General features: G+C 43.2%; 1 protein-coding gene across 2 annotated transcripts in view; it reads left to right on the forward strand.

The window, feature by feature from the left end:
• Positions 1 to 16,184, forward strand: part of ZC3HAV1 (zinc finger CCCH-type containing, antiviral 1) — a 65,252-nt gene that overhangs the window by 21,871 nt on the left and 27,197 nt on the right. For both annotated transcript variants that reach the window (XM_027101778.1, XM_027101779.1), the window contains exons 2-5: positions 12 to 147; positions 5,258 to 5,510; positions 13,753 to 14,517; positions 15,323 to 15,421. In XM_027101778.1, coding sequence (XP_026957579.1) covers positions 12 to 147; positions 5,258 to 5,510; positions 13,753 to 14,517; positions 15,323 to 15,421 — 1,253 coding nt within the window. The remainder of the gene's footprint in view (positions 1 to 11; positions 148 to 5,257; positions 5,511 to 13,752; positions 14,518 to 15,322; positions 15,422 to 16,184) is intronic.

Raw genomic sequence — 16,184 nt, forward strand, 5'->3', positions numbered from 1 at the left:
TTTATTTCCAGGAATTTATGCAAATATTCTCACGAGATTCTCTCAGAAGATAACTTCAAGGTCCTGAAAAATCATGCACTCTCTGGACTGAACAAAGAGGAATTAGCCGTGCTCCTTCTCCAAAATGACCCTTTTTTTATGCCAGAGGTAAGTTCTTTTTTTTTTTTTTTTTTTTTTTTTCAGAGGTAAGTTCTAATTCCTTAGTTTGAAAAGCAGGGAGAGTGCTGTTGGCAGCGTGGCATCGTGGGTGTGTTGGAATGGGAGCAGAGAAAACTGAGCACCAGGGCCTGCAGGTGGCCGTCAACAGGTGATTGTTGCTGAGTTATCTGAGCGATTCCAACAATTTCCTTCCTATTAGAAGTTTTACAAGAATTTGGAGTCTGGAATGCTTCCCCCGCCAGGCTGCTAGGGAACCCTGTGACCTACTGGAAGAGGTGGGCCTTGAGGCAGGATTTTGGAAGATGACAGAGTGTATTGGTTGAGGCTAAGTTATTGGAACAAAGAGACCTCAAAGTGCAGTGATTCAAATAAAATATTACTTTGTTTCTCTATCACTTGACAGTCTGGATTGGGGGGTCATTAAACCATGGTCCATGGTCCAAATCCCACCTGCCACCTGTTTTTGTAGTTTAATTGGAACACAGCCACCCCCATTCATTTATATATTGTCTATTGCCACTTTCTCATGCAAGAGTGAGTTGAGTATTCGCAACAGAGACTGAATGGCCTGCAAAGCCTAAAATATTTACCATTTGATCCTTTACAGAAATAGTTTACTGACTTTTGGTTTTGCCCAGATGTAGGCAGGTAGGTATCCGATGGTCAGGCAGCTGGATTCCACAGTGTCACGCAGGGACTCAGGCCAGTAGGTCAGCCTTATTATCTTATATATAATATATCCATTCTATTTTTGGACCAGTAGATAATCTCTGTTCTCTTTTAACATGTGGCTTCCTCCTCCAGGTACAAGGAGACTCTTGTCACTGTCATCATTTTCTAACCAACAGGAATGTAGAGAGGGAGTAAGTGAAAGGCAAGCAGCTTTCTTTTTTAAAAGATGCAACTTGGACATTGTAAAAAGCGCACCTGCTCCATGTCATTCGCCAGAACTTATCACATGATCACACTTAGGTAGAAGGGAGGCTGGGAAATGTAGTTTCTGGCTGGGTAACTAGGTGTCCAGCTAAAACTTGGAAGCTTCTATTATTAGTAGAAAGGTGAGGACAATGGCAGATAATTAACAGTCTCATCCACACAGGACTATTGACTTGAAAATCAGAGGGTGCTGTTTAAAGAATGGTATCTGACCTGAGAAAAACCCTTGTGTAGAGAAGTTAGCTTCACACTGAAAGAGAGGCACAGAAACATAATGGAAGGCTCAAGTGGAATGAGTGGAAGGGACTGAGATTAAGATAAGCAAAGGTGGGGACTTCCCTGGTAGTCCAGTGGTTAAGAATCCGCCTTCCAATGCAGGGGACTCAGGTTTGATCCCTGGTTGGGGAACTAAGATCCCACATGCTGTGGGGCAACAGAGCCCGCACACGCCACAACTAGAGAGAAGCCCGCATGCTGCAACTAAGACCTGACACAGCCAAAAATAGATAAGTAATTAAGTAAGTAAGTAAGTAAGTAAATAAATAAATAAATAAATAAATATATATATATATATATATTTTAAAGATAAGCAAGGTTGAAATTCAGATGTGCTTTTATTAATGGCAAGATAGCGATTAGGGATATCTGGGGGGTTAAACATCTTTTGACTCTAAGCTCAGTGTGTTTCCCTGAGGACTTAGAAACCTTAGGACATGAGGGGTGATTTTGAGTTGATCACTGAGCTCAAGAGAGATAGGAGTGCAAGGCCGTCTATAAAAATGTCTTCAGAGACGGAGAGAGTGGAGGAGGACTATATATGCCATTTCTGCAGGCATTCTTTCATTTAGGTACTTGGATTTCTCTCTCTCTCTCTCTCTCTCTCCGTTTCCAGGAGCCTAGGTTTAGAGGTCTTGTCTTGGGATCCCTATGGCCCTTGGCCTGTGTGCCAGCTCAGTCCCTCCAGGCTACCAGCATGGGGAGACGCCTTACACACCAACTCGTTAAAGGTCCCCTTGACTAACAGACCCACCCCCGTCCTTTTCCTTTCATGTGAAGGGATGACGACAGGTGAAGTCTTGTTGTGACCCTTGAGAGGAGTGTCCCTGGGGTCCAACCTTAGTCTAGTGTTAAACTTGGAAGTTTGGAAAAGTCACTCATCAGGTTTGCTGCCTGCTTCTGTTCTCCAAAATCACCAAGGACTTTCTGTATCACGTCCCTGGAGAATAAGGGGAGTGACAGCTCTTCCTTTCTCTAGGGAAGAACCTACTAGAAGGTGGTGTTGCTGATGGATCCCGGAAAAGCCCATTGACAGAAGAGCTGGGAGGGTCCTCGTAGGAAAATGCCGTTGTCATCCTTTATCACACAGAGAGTCTGAAGTGTCATCTGAGGTTCCCTTTCCCTTTTAAGAATTCAGTACCCATGCTTAGTGGGTGGGGTGGGAAGGCTTGTGCTTGAAGTTTATTTTTAGCCAATAACTTAATTGCCATTTACCACTTGTCAGGGGTAGGATCACAGACTAGCAGACTGCACTGTTTCCTGAACCAGAGGTCTGAGGCGCTGGTTCCTGTAGTGGAAAATCGACCAGAGCATCGATAACATAAGTCTCTATTTGACAATTTGGGGCAAGAGTAGTCTCTCAAGGAGTGACTACTTGGGTGAGTAGGGCAGAATATTTTCAAGGTTTTAGCAGGAGGGGCTCAGCCAGAGTTCAGCTAGTTCCAAGGATAGTCGGTCAACGATGGTCCTTCCATGTCTCTCGAAGTCCTGACTCTGCCAGTAACCACCTCTGTGGTCCTGGACAAGGCATTTCATCCTTCTGCGTCTCACTTTACTTATTGTTTGTTTTGCATTCATTCAATTAACACTCAGGAGTTCCTACAAGGGCAGGCTTCTGAAGGCAGCAGTGGACAAGACACACTGCCTGCCCTCAAAAACTTAAAATGTTCACACTCTTCCACTTTGCCTTGACCTGCGAGAACATAAAAGCATCAGGCAAATCTGACGTCCTCATATAGAAACTTGTGTAACTGAGATATATTTATTAAAAGGAAGAAATGATTTCATTTGTTTTGGCAGGAGCATTCTTACTTAAACATCAGCATAGAACTAGGAATGTTAACCAAAGTATCATTTGTGAAGTTACTAATTATTCTTGTTTCACTCAAGCCTCTAGAACACTGGTTCTCAAGCTTTAAATGTGTGTCAGAATCACCTGGAGGGTTTGTCAAGCCCAGATTGCTGGGCCCTACCTCTGGCCGTTCTGACTCTGTAGATACGGGGAAGGGCCCAAGGAGTTGTATTTCTAATAAGTTTCCAGTTGAAGCCGATGTTGCTTGTGCAGGGACCACACTTTGAGAACTGTTGGTCTAGAGTCTTGAATCTGGATCATAGGCTCTATCGCAATGGTATCTATTTGCATCAGGTTTAGAACTTGTTTATATGGCTTAAGTCATTGTTGTTAGAGTCTGAATCCATGTCTTTGCCACTTGGATACATCACAGTGGCCCGTGTTGACCTGGTTTGCTCAGAGTCTATTGAAACAACTTATAAACGTTTTCATCTTTAAGCTTCTTCATGTAATGATTCAAACATTTGCATCACATTTCATATTTTGCACCACACATTTACATATTTTATTTAATCTGCTCAACAACTTGGTTAGGTGAGGAGAGCAAATATTTTCCTTCTTTACAGCAAAGGAAAGAGAGGCTGGGAGCAAGTAAGTAATTCAGATGTGAGGTCACATGTAGCTGCTTCCAGGGCTGCAGACTTCAACCAGCATCTTCTAGTCCTGCATCACCTGGTCTGGCCTCAGTGACAGTGTTTCTTCTGCTCTCCTTTCAGTAAGAACTACATCTCTGTAGAGCTAGATATGTAGGTATACCTATTTACATAGGAATATACAAATTATCTGCTTCAGTTGATCTTTTGAGAAACTGACATTCTGCCTAGCTGAGACTAGATTCTAGACTTCCAGCAGTTGTAGGTAAGACCCACATGTCCTCTTTTGAAAAATTAATTAACTAATTAATTAGTTTGGTTGCACTGGATCTTAGTTGCAGCAGGCAGGCTCCTTAGTTGCAGCATGTGGGATCCTCAGTTGTGGCTCACAGGCTCCTTAGTTGCGGCACACTGGCTCCCTACTTGTGGCATGCTAACTCTTACTTGTGGCATGGTGCGGGATCTAGTTCCCTGACCAGGGATTGAACCTGGGGCCCCTGCATTGGGAGCATGGAGTCTTAACCACTGTGCCACCAGGGAAGTCCCCACATGTCCTTTTTGTTGGCTGCACTGCACGGCATGCGGGATCTTAGTTCCCCAACCAGGGACCGAACCGCGTGGAGTCTTAAACACTGGACCGCCAGGGAAGTCCCTCCACATGTCCTTTTAATAGAACAATGAATTGATATCCAAAGACAGGCCTTCCTCTTTGGGGTTCCTTTATAATGTAGGGCTCCCTTTGGGTCCTGTTTGGTTCTATCTGTAGCTAGCCGTCTTATGTTGATTCTTCCAAAGGAGGTTAATCAAATTCAAGTTTCCTTCAGTTAGTTTGTAGGCCTCTTCTGCTGCAAATAAGTCAGCGATTGAAAAGAACTCATCAAAGATTGTGGAATACACGTGCATTTTTTTCCTTTGATATATCTCTGCTTGCTTCTGCTTTTTTTTTCTTATCAGGAAGTAAGAAAAGCTGCGTTTTATTATTTATTTATTTATTTTTTTATCGGAGTATAGTTGATTTACACTGTTGTGTTAGTTTCTGCTGTACAGCAAAATGAATCAGTTATACATATACATATATCCACTCTTTTTTATTTTATTTTATTTTATTTTTATCTTTTTGTGGTATGCGGGCCTCTCACTGCTGCGGCCTCTCCCGTCGCAGAGCACAGGCTCCGGACGCGCAGGCCCAGCGACCATGGCCCACGGGCCCAGCCGTTCCGCGGCATGTGGGATCCTCCCAGACCGGGGCACGAACCCATGTCTCCTGCATCGGCAGGTGGACTCTCAACCACTGCGCCACCAAGGAAGCCCCTATCCGCTCTTTTTTAGATTCTGTTCCCATATAGATCATTACAGCCGAAATTTTTGTATACACTTTCCTTGACGTGTGGCACATAGAGAAACACGTTTTATCTCTGACTATTGTTTCTTCCTTCTGTAGATATGCAAAAATTATAAGGGAGAGGGTGGAAGACAGATTTGTAAGCAGCAGCCACCGTGTGAAAGGCTCCACGTTTGTGAACACTTTACCCGAGGGAACTGTGGTTATGCCAACTGCTTCCGGTCCCATAACCTGATGGACAGAAAGGTGCTGGCCATCATGAGGGAGCACGGGCTGAGCTCACGTGTGGTCCAGAACATCCAGGACATCTGCAACAGCAGGCACCGCCAGAAGAAACCCTCTGGGTGGAGAGGTAAATGCGGTCTACTTTTTTTTTTTTTTTTTTAGCGGTACGCGGACCTCTCACTCTTGTGGCCTCTCCCGTTGCGGAGCACAGGCTCCAGACGCGCAGGCTCAGCGGCCATGGCTCACGGGCCAGCCGCTCCGCGGCATGTGGGATCTTCCCGGACCGGGGCACGAACCCGTGTCCCCTGCATCGGCAGGCGGACTCCCAACCACTGCGCCACCAGGGAAGCCCTCAGTTTTTTGAGTATATACCCTGAAGTAGAATTGCTGGATCACATGGTAATTCAGTGTTAAATATTTGAGGAACTGCCATACCGTTTTCCACAGTGGCTGCACCATTTTACATTCCCATCAGCAAAGCACTAGGGTCTCAATTTCTCCCCCTCCTCACCAGCACTTGTTACTTTCTGTTTTTTCTGGATAATAGCCATCCTATTATGATCAGTGAAATGATCAGTACAATTTCTTAAGCATTTTGATGTTGTTTAATGGAATTAACACTTGCATTTTTTAATATCTTTATTAAGCAGATATAGAGGAGATGAATTTTATGAAGCAAGTAGAATATATAACTAAGATTCTGTGAGAGAATCTTTTAATATTTGAGAAATGCTTTATCATTTACAAGGGACTTTCACCTAAAATATCTCATCACTGTTCCTCACAGCAAAACTGTGAAGCAAGGCAGGTGTATTATTGGCCTCACTTAATGGATAAGGAAACTGAGGCTTGGAAATTTTAAGTGACTATTTTTTAAAATTATTTATTTGGCTGCGTTGGGTCTTTACTGCTGCGCGTGGGCTTTCTCTAGTTGCGGCGAGGGGGTCTACTCTTCGTTGCAATGTGCGGGCTCCTCATTGCGATGGCTTCTCTTGTTGCAGAGCACGGGCTCTAGGCACGTGGGCTCAGTAGTTGTGGCTCATGGGCTCTATAGTGCAGGCTCAGTAGTGGTGGCACACGGGCTTACTTGCTCCACGGCATGTGGGATCCTCGTGGACCAGGGCTCGAACCCGTGTCCCCTGCTTTGGCAGGTGGATTCTTTTTTTTTCTTTTTTTTTTTACATCTTTATTGGAGTATAATTGCTTTGCAATGGTGTGTTAGTTTCTGCTTTATAACAAAGTGAATCAGTTATACATATACATATGTTCCCATATGTCTTCCTTCTTTCGTCTCCCTCCCTCCCACCCTCCCTATCCCACCCCTCTAGGTGGTCACAAAGCACCGAGCTGATCTCCCTGTGCCATGCGGCTGCTTCCCACTAGCTATCTATTTTACCTTTGGTAGTGTATATATGTCCATGTCTCTCTCTCACTCTGTCACAGCTTACCCTTCCCGCTCTCCATACCCTCAAGTCCATTCTCTAGTAGGTCTGTGTCTTTATTCCTGTCTTACCCCTAGGTTCTTCATGACATTTTTTTTTCTTGTATTACATATATATGTGTTAGCATACGGTATTTGTCTTTCTCTTTCTGACTTACTTCACTCTGTATGACAGACTCTAGGTCCATCCACCTCACTACAAATAACTCAATTTCGTTTCCTTTTATGGCTAATATTCCATTGTATATATGTGCCACATCTTCTTTATCCATTCATCTGATGATGGGCACTTAGGTTGTTTCCATCTCCTGGTTATTGTAAATAGAGCTGCAATGAACATTTTGGTACATGACTCTTTTTGAATTATGGTTTTCTCAGGGTATATGCCCAGTAGTGGGAATGCTGGGTCATATGGTAGTTCTATTTGTAGTTTTTTAAGGAACCTCCATACTGTTCTCCATAGTGACTGTACCATTCACATTCCCACCAGCAGTGCAAGAGTGTTCCCTTTGCTCCACACCCTCTCCAGCATTTATTGTTTCTAGATTTTTTGATGATGGCCATTCTGACCAGTGTGAGATGATATCTCATTGTAGTTTTGATTTGCATTTCTCTAATGATTAATGATGTTGAGCATGCTTTCATGTGTTTGTTGGCACTCTGTGTATCTTCTTTGGAGAAATGTCTATTTAGGTCTTCTGCCCATTTTTGGATTGGGTTGTTTGTTTTTTTGTTATTGAGCTGCATGAGCTGCTTGTAAATTTTGTAGATTAATCCTTTGTCAGTTGCTTCATTTGCAAATATTTTCTCCCATTCTGAGGGTTGTCTTTTCGTCTTGTTTATGGTTTCCTTTGCTGTGCAAAAGCTTTGAAGTTTCATTAGGTCCCATTTGTTTACTTATTTTTTTATTTCCATTTCTCTAGGAGGTGGGTCAAAAAGGATCTTGCTGTGATTTATGTCATAGAGTGTTCTGCCTACGTTTTCCTCTAAGAGTTTGATAGTTTCTGCCCTTACATTTAGGTCTTTAATCCATTTTTAGCTTATTTTTGTGTATGGTGTTAGGGAGTGTTCTAATCTCATACTTTTACATGTACCTGTCCAGTTTTCCCAGCACCACTTATTGAAGAGGCTGTCCTTTCTCCACTGTACATTCCTGCCTCCTTATCAAAGATAAGGTGACCATGTGTGCGTGGGTTTATCTCTGGGCTTTCTATCCTGTTCCGTTGATCTATATTTCTGTTTTTGTACCAGTATCATACTGTCTTGATTACTGTAGCTTTGTAGTATAGTCTGAAGTCAGGGAGTCTCATTCCTCCAGCTCCGTTTTTCATTCTCAAGATTGCTTTGGCTATACGGGGTCTTTTGTGTTTCCATACAAATTGTGAAATTTTTTGTTCTAGTTCTGTGAAAAATGCCAGTGGTAGTTTGATAGGGATTGCATTGAATCTGTAGATTGCTTTGGGTAGTAGAGTCATTTTCACAATGTTGATTCTTCCTATCCAAGAACATGGTATATCTCTCCATCTATTTGTATCATCTTTAATTTCTTTCATCAGTGTCTTACAGTTTTCTGCATACAGGTCTTTTGTCTCCTTAGGTAGGCTTATTCCTAGATATTTTATTCTTTTTATTGCAGTGGTAAATGGGAGTGTTTTCTTGATTTCACTTTCAGCTTTTTCATCATTAGTGTATTGGAATGCCAGAGATTTCTGTGCATTAATTTTGTATCCTGCTACTTTACCAAATTCATTGATTAGCTCTAGTAGTTTTCTGGTAGCATCTTTAGGATTCTCTATGTATAGTATATCATGTCATCTGCAAACAGTGACAGCTTTACTTCTTCTTTTCCGATTTGGATTCCTTTTATTTCCTTTTCTTCTCTGATTGCTGTGGCTAAGACTTCCAAAATTATGTTGAATAAGAGTTATGAGAGTGGGCAACCTTGTCTTGTTCCTGATCTTAGTGGAAATGCTTTCAGTTTTTCACCATTGAGGACAATGTTGGCTTTGGGTTTGTCATATATGGCCTTTATTATGTTGAGGAAAGTTCCCTCTATGCCTACTTTCTGGAGGGTTTTTATCATAAATGGGTGTTGAATTTTGTCGAAAGCTTTCTCTGCATCTATTGAGATGACCATATGGTTTTTCTCCTTCGATTTGTTAATATGGTGTATCCCAGTGATTGACTTGTGTATATTGAAGAATCCTTGCATTCCTGGAATAAACCCCACCTGATCATGGTGTATGATCCTCTTAATGTGCTGTTGGATTCTGCTTGCTAGTATTTTGTTGAGGATTTCTGCATCTGTGTTCATCAGTGATATTGGCCTGTAGTTTTCTTTCTTCGTGACATCCTTGTCTGGTTTTGGTATCAGGGTGATGGTGGCCTCGTAGAATGAGTTTGGGAGTGTTCCTCCCTCTGCTATATTTTGGAAGAGTTTGAGCAGGATAGGTGTTAGCTCTTCTCTAAATGTTTGATAGAATTCGCCTGTGAAGCCATCTGGTCCTGGGCTTTTGTTTGTTGGAAGATTTTTAATCACAGTTTCAATTTCAGTGCTTGTGATTGGTCTGTTCATATTTTCTATTTCTTCCTGATTCAGTCTTGGCAGGTTGTGCATTTCTAAGTATTTGTCCATTTCTTCCAGGTTGTCCATTTTATTGGCACAGAGTTGCTTGTAGTAATCTCTCATTATCTTTTGTATTTCTGCAGTGTCAGTTGTTACTTCTCCTTTTTCATTTTTAATTCTATTGATTTCAGTCTTCTCCCTTCTTTTCTTGATGAGTCTGGCTAATGGTTTATCAATTTTGTTTATCTTCTCAAAGAACCAGCCTTTAGTTTTATTGATCCTTGCTATCGTTTCCTTCATTTCTTTTTCATTTATTTCTAATCTGATTTTTATAATGTCTTTCCTTCTGCTAACTTTGTGGTTTTTTTGTTCTTTCTCTGATTGCTTTAGGTGCAAGGTTAGGTTGTTTATTAGAGATGTTTCCTGTTTCTTAAGATAGGATTGTATTGCTATAAACTTCCCTCTTAGAACTGCTTTTGCTGCATCCCATAGGTTTTTGGGTCATCCTGTCTCCATTGTCATTTGTTTCTAGGTATTTTTTTATTTCTTCTTTGATTTCTTCAGTGATTACTTCGTTATTAAGTAGTGTATTGTTTAGCCTCCATGTGTTTGTATTTTTTACAGATCTTTTCCTGTAATTGATACCTAGTCTCATAGCATTGTGGTCGGAAAAGATACTTGATACAATTTCAATTTTCTTAAATTTACCAAGGCTTGATTTGTGACCCAAGATATAATCTATCCTTGAGAATGTTCCATGAGCACTTGAGAAAAATGTGTATTCTGTTGTTTTTGGATTGAATGTCCTATAACTATCAATTAAGTCCATCTTGTTTAATGTATCATTTAAAGCTTGTGTTTCCTTATTTATTTTCATTTTGGATGATCTGTCCGTTGGTGAAAGTGGGGTGTTAAAGTCCCCTACTATGAATGTATTACTGTCAATTTCCCCTTTTATGGCTGTTAGTATTTGCATTATGTATTGAGGTGCTCTTATGTTGGGTGCATAAATATTTACAATTGTTATATCTTCTTCTTGGATCGAACCCTTGATCATTATGTAGTGTCCTTCTTTGTCTCTTGTGATAGTCTTTATTTTAAAGTCTATTTTGTCTGATATGAGAATTGCTACTCCAGCTTTCTTTTGGTTTCCATTTGCGTGGAATATCTTTTTCCATCCCCTCACTTTCAGTCTGTATGTGTCCCTAGGTCTGAAGTGTGTCTCTTGTAGACAGCATATATATGGGTCTTGTTTTTGTATCCATTCAGCCAGTCTGTGTCTTTTGGTGGGAGCATTTAATCCATTTACATTTAAGGTAGTTATCGATATGTATGTTCCTATTCCCATTTTCTTAATTGTTTTGGGTTTGTTTTTGTAGGTCTTTTCCTTCTCTTGTGTTTCTTGCCTAGAGAAGGTCCTTTAGCATTTGTTGTAAAGCTGGTTTGGTGGTGTTGAACTCTCTCAGCTTTTGCTTGTGTGTAAAGTTTTAATTTCTCCATCAAATCTGAATGAGATCCTTGCTGGGTAGAGTAATCTTGGTTGTAGGTTTTTCTCCTTCATCACTTTAAATATGTCCTGCCTGTCCCTTCTGGCTTGCAGAGTTTCTGCTCAAAGATCAGCTGTTAACCTTATGGGGATTCCCTTGTGTGTTATTTGTTGTTTTTCCCTTGCTGCTTTTAATATGTTTTCTTTGTATTTAATTTCTGACAGTTTGATTAATATGTGTCTTGGCATGTTTCTCCTTGGATTTATCCTGTATGGGACTCTCTGTGCTTCCTGCACCTGATTAACTATTTCCTTTCCCATATTAGGGAAGTTTTCAACTCTAATCTCTTCAGATATTTTCTCAGTCCCTTTCTTTTTCTCTTCTTCTTCTGGAACCCCTATAATTCGAATGTGGGTGCATTTAATGTTGTCCCAGAGGTCTCTGAGACTGTCCTCAGTTCTTTTCATTCTTTTTTCTTTATTCTGCTCTGCAGTAGTTATTTCCACTATTTTATATTCCAGGTCACTTATCCGTTCTTCTGCCTCAGTTATTCTGCTATTGATCCCTTCTAGAGTATTTTTAATTTCATTCATTGTGTTGTTCATCGTTGCTTGTTTCATCTTTAGTTCTTCTAGGTCCTTGTTAAGTGTTTCTTGCATTTTCTCTATTCTATTTCCAAGATTTTGGATCATCTTTACTATTATTCTGAATTCATTTTCAGGTAGACTGCCTATTTCCTCTTCATTTGTTAGGTCTGGTGGGTTTTTATCTTGCTCCTTCATCTGCTGCGTGTTTTTCTGTCTTCTCATTTTGCTTATCTTACTGTGTTTGGGGTCTCCTTTTTGCAGGCTGCATGTTCGTAGTTCCCGTTGTTTTTGGTGTCTGTCCCCAGTGGCTAAGGTTGGTTCAGTGGGTTGTGTAGGCTTCCTGGTCGAGGGGACTAGTGCCTGTGTTCTGGTGGATGAGGCTGGATCTTGTCTTTCTGGTGGGCAGGTCCACATCTGGTGGTGTGTTTTGGGGTGTCTGTGGACTTATTGTGATTTTAGGCAGCCTCTCTGCTAATGGGCGGGGCTGTGTTCCTGTCTTGCTAGTTGTTTGGCATAGGATGTCCAGCACTGTAGCTTGCTGGTCGTTGAGTGAAGCTGGGTCTTTGTGTTGAGATGGAGATCTCTGGGAGATTTTCGCCATTTGATATTACGTGGAGCTGGGAGGTCTCTTGTGGACCAGTGTCCTGAAGTTGGCTCTCCCACCTCAGAGGCACAGCACTGACTCCTGGCTGCAGCACCAAGAGCCTTTCATCCACACAGCTGCTTGTCTAGGAGAGTCTCCTGGAGAGCTGGGGCGGCTGTGCTCACGCTGGGGCATGGGCACTGGGGGCAGTCATATTCGGGAGCTCTGGCAGGTGGATTCTTAACCACTGCGCCACCAGGGAAGTCCCTTAAGTGAGTTCTATTGCGAGCAGCCTTAAATCATTTTTAGAAGAGTGAAGGGTAATACTATGAATCAAGAAAAGTAATGTTTTCAGGGTCTCAGAGGACTCGAGAGGAGCAGAGCTCGCGTGTTCTGATTCCACATCTCATGTTTTCTCTCCTGCACGACAATGCCCTCTCGACAGGGGAATATCTGGAAGGATGGGGTTTGGTGTAGCTTCTCAATATAAATTTGTTGTATGCGAGAGGGAGTTTTCTTTGTTGTCACTTCTAGTTAATCTATTTAGTTGATGGGAGGAGGATGCTTGCTTTTACTATATTCCTGCTGCCCCCTGGGTTTGGAAGAGAAAGGATCTCTCTTCCTCCTCTTTCCCACACACAATAGCACAACTCACACACCACACACACACACACACACACACACACAGCCTCCAGCCACATGCACACAAAAACAACCACTTGCATACATACATACCCCACACATACACAAACTTCACGCACGCACAACATGTGTAACACATACACAGGACACACTTCACACATGCCACACAAACACATGCAATCACACCACACAGACAGACTTCACTTGCGCATGCCACATACACCATACATGCATATCTCACCAACCGACACACGTCACACACCATGCGTGCAACCATACACACACATACACCCGTCACATGTATACCACACGTGCCTATCACACACACACACACATGCACACACTTCATGCATGCACACACACCCAGCACAGCACACCCCACTTATAAACATCACACGCATGCACACTGCACTTTGTACGTACTCACGAACACACATGCTCACCCCCCTCCCTCCTGTCTGCTTCCCGGGGGTGTGACTTACCACGTTTCTAGACAGAGGCCAATTTTTCTTTTTTAGATATTACTCATTTAAGCTTGGGCATTTGGGGGGCTGGACGAACGACTCTGGAAAATTCTCAAGCTTCAGTGAACTCAGACCTCTGTTGTAGTTTCTTTTGTTGTTGTTGTTTTATGTGTCATGAATCCGTAACTTAGGTACACCTGTATCACAATATGGGCAAACTCTAAATGATTTTGGGGAACTCCTCCCTGATTTGTACTCGTCTGTCTCTCCATTTACCCTAGCGGTGAGTGACTTGAACTAGAGAATTGTGGACAGCCCCATCTAAGAGTGTGGGCATTTGGGGGCTACATCTAAGTCCCACGAGAGAAGCCAAGCAGAGCCAGTGTCAGTTCGACCTTTATCCTAGGTCATAGGTGGTGTTTTCTGCAGGGCTGGCAGGGTGACAGATTCCTGCATTGTCATAAGCACCTTCTCGAGATTTTCACACAAAAGTAATTTGATAGAACTTCGATAGCAAACCTGGAGAAGCTGAGGCGGAACAGGGCAGGGAAGTTAGTCACGTTAACACCAACTTCCGTTGTTTGCTTTTTCTTTCCCAGCTCCTCCTTCACATCGCAGAGGCGCGGCACACAGAGGCAGAAGCAAGAGCAGAGACCGGGGCAGCGGGGACTCTCTTCCATCTGCTGCAGCTTCTGCCCAGAGGTCCTGCCCCCCCAGTCCAGATCCCACCGGCCGCGGGTCTCCCCCGGACGATGGGCCTGTCAAGGATCTTGCCCACAAGTTCACGCACTTGGGAAGTCAGAAGTGCCCTCCGCCTTCCTCAGGCTCGTCTGCGGCGTCCAATCTTGGAGGAACCGGTCAAGGGGGAGCAAGCCAGAGGTTTGCAGAGAATGGCAGTCCAGAGGATCTTTTCTATGGGAATCACAGCAATACTTACGTCACTTTTGATTCGACATCAGCTCCCAAGTGGAAGGGCCCCGCATCCTGGCAGAATGACCAAGACACTGGTAGAGAGAGTTTGTTTTCTTCCAGTCAGGCTGTCTCCTTCTCGCCTCTTGGTTCTCCACAGATACCTGAAACCGTCACCACCAGAAAGAGCACAGCCATCCTTTCCTCGGACTGCGTGAACACGGAGGGCAGACGTGGGAATCAAGACAGCCAGCATTTCCCGCTTTTTAATAATAACGTCGATGACATGGCTACAGATGCCACTTCCGTGAGATTGTTAAATCATAAAACCACAGCCAGTTGGCAGAGAGAAAAATCTTTACCTAGGGGTCAGGACACCGGAGTGACTCGCAGCCATCTGCAGCCCGCTGGCCAAATGACGGCTGCCGACGATGGGGCCACGGCCTTTGTTAATGGTAAACACACAGAGGAGACATTCTGGGCTAGTCTGTCCACAGTGCCCCCAAATGGCTCTAGTAAAGTGATAGATGAGACTACCGATGTAGGTAAAACTGATGCCACTAGTTTTGGCTTCAGGTTGGCAGTCAGTGGGGAGAAAGACGTGTTACGCTCTGAAAGTCAGAGGCTGACAAGCCAGGTTCTGCCCACACATGGGGAGACCACTGCCCCGACACAGAGCGGCACTCCCTCTGCCCAGGGTCCCTCATTTTACGCCTTCCTTAAGCAACAGAGCTGCAGCCTGGGGGACCCATGGTCGGAACTCTGCTCAAATGTCTGTTCCCCCTGCCAGCGAGATTACAACAAGCGCTCAGGCTGGGCTCTGTGTGAGTCACTGAGGGACAGAGAGGGGCCCCATGTCTCATGTCTGCAGCACAGCAGCTAGGGCTAGTGGTTTCTCTTTGCATGTCCCTTAGCAGTATTAAAGGGCAAAGGGGTTTTGGTTAAGGAGCACTTCTGATGAGGAGATTGACATATGAAGATGGAAGGACCAACCCTAGAACTGTATAGAATAAGTGCTACATTTATTCAGAACAGGAATAGTTCAACTATGGTTTAAGAAATAAACATAACTCTCAGGTGCCCCAGATGTTCATGTTTGCTTTCATGTCTGGGCTCTCATTAGCAGCAGTACATGAATCATAAGCATTTTCTTGAACGTGGCCCCCATTTCAGATATGCTTCCCCACTGTAAGACCAGATATCTTGATTTTCGGTTTCAATATTAGGGTCAGCATCCATGCATCCTCTTTTGTTTTGTAGATTCCGTATCTGACGTTGCGAGTACCGAATGTTCTACGAGGGATGAACATGGCTCAAACGAAATTTGTCTTGACCATCTGTATAAGAGTTGTCAACTTAGTGAGTAACTTACTTAAGGACTTTCTAGAAGCAGAAACTTTATTAATAGTAATATGGCTAACATTTACTGTGTACTGTGTGTCAGGTGCAATGCTAAGAATCTTACATTCATCTTCTTTAAACTTCACATCAACCCTAGGTTCTGTTGTTAACCCATTTCGCAGATGCACAAACCACCCACTTCACCACTGCATGATATTATACGTTCTCCTTTTACAATTCAGTTTTAGGTGATCTGTTACGCTTACTCAGGGACCCATCTTTTTGCACACAAAAAGCAAACAAAAGTATCCTAGCAGACACATTTTCAAAGTTTGTGTCCTGTCGTGATTTAGGCATTGTCTCTCTTCTGGGCCGTGGGCTCTAGTCGCCCCTCAGCGTGTGTACTGAGGGACCCGTGCTCTACACGACCGACATCTTGTGTGTCGTTGCAGTCAATGAGCCACACCTGTCCACACTGTTGCCTCCCACCAGGATTCCTGCAGAAATGGTTCCCACGGGGCTGCTTGGGACACAGAGCTGCCCTCTCACTCTTACACCGCTCTTTCCCTTTCATGCCTCCACCCCAGGCCTAGGCATCATGTCTGATTCATTTGCTTGATGACTTAGTGGTCTTAGACGCATTCACCTTGTGTCTGAAGGGGAGATTCTGCCCTGCGTTCCCTAAATCAAAAATCTTTAAAATATTTTCTTTTTAATTATGGTAAAATACACATAACAGATTTTACCATCTTAAATATTTTTAAGTGTACAGCTCAGTAGG

Source organism: Aethalodelphis obliquidens, unplaced genomic scaffold, assembly GCF_003676395.1.
Source record: "Aethalodelphis obliquidens isolate GAN/ISIS:26980383/991018 unplaced genomic scaffold, ASM367639v1 scaffold5, whole genome shotgun sequence".
Classification (NCBI taxonomy): Eukaryota; Metazoa; Chordata; class Mammalia; order Artiodactyla; family Delphinidae; genus Aethalodelphis; species Aethalodelphis obliquidens.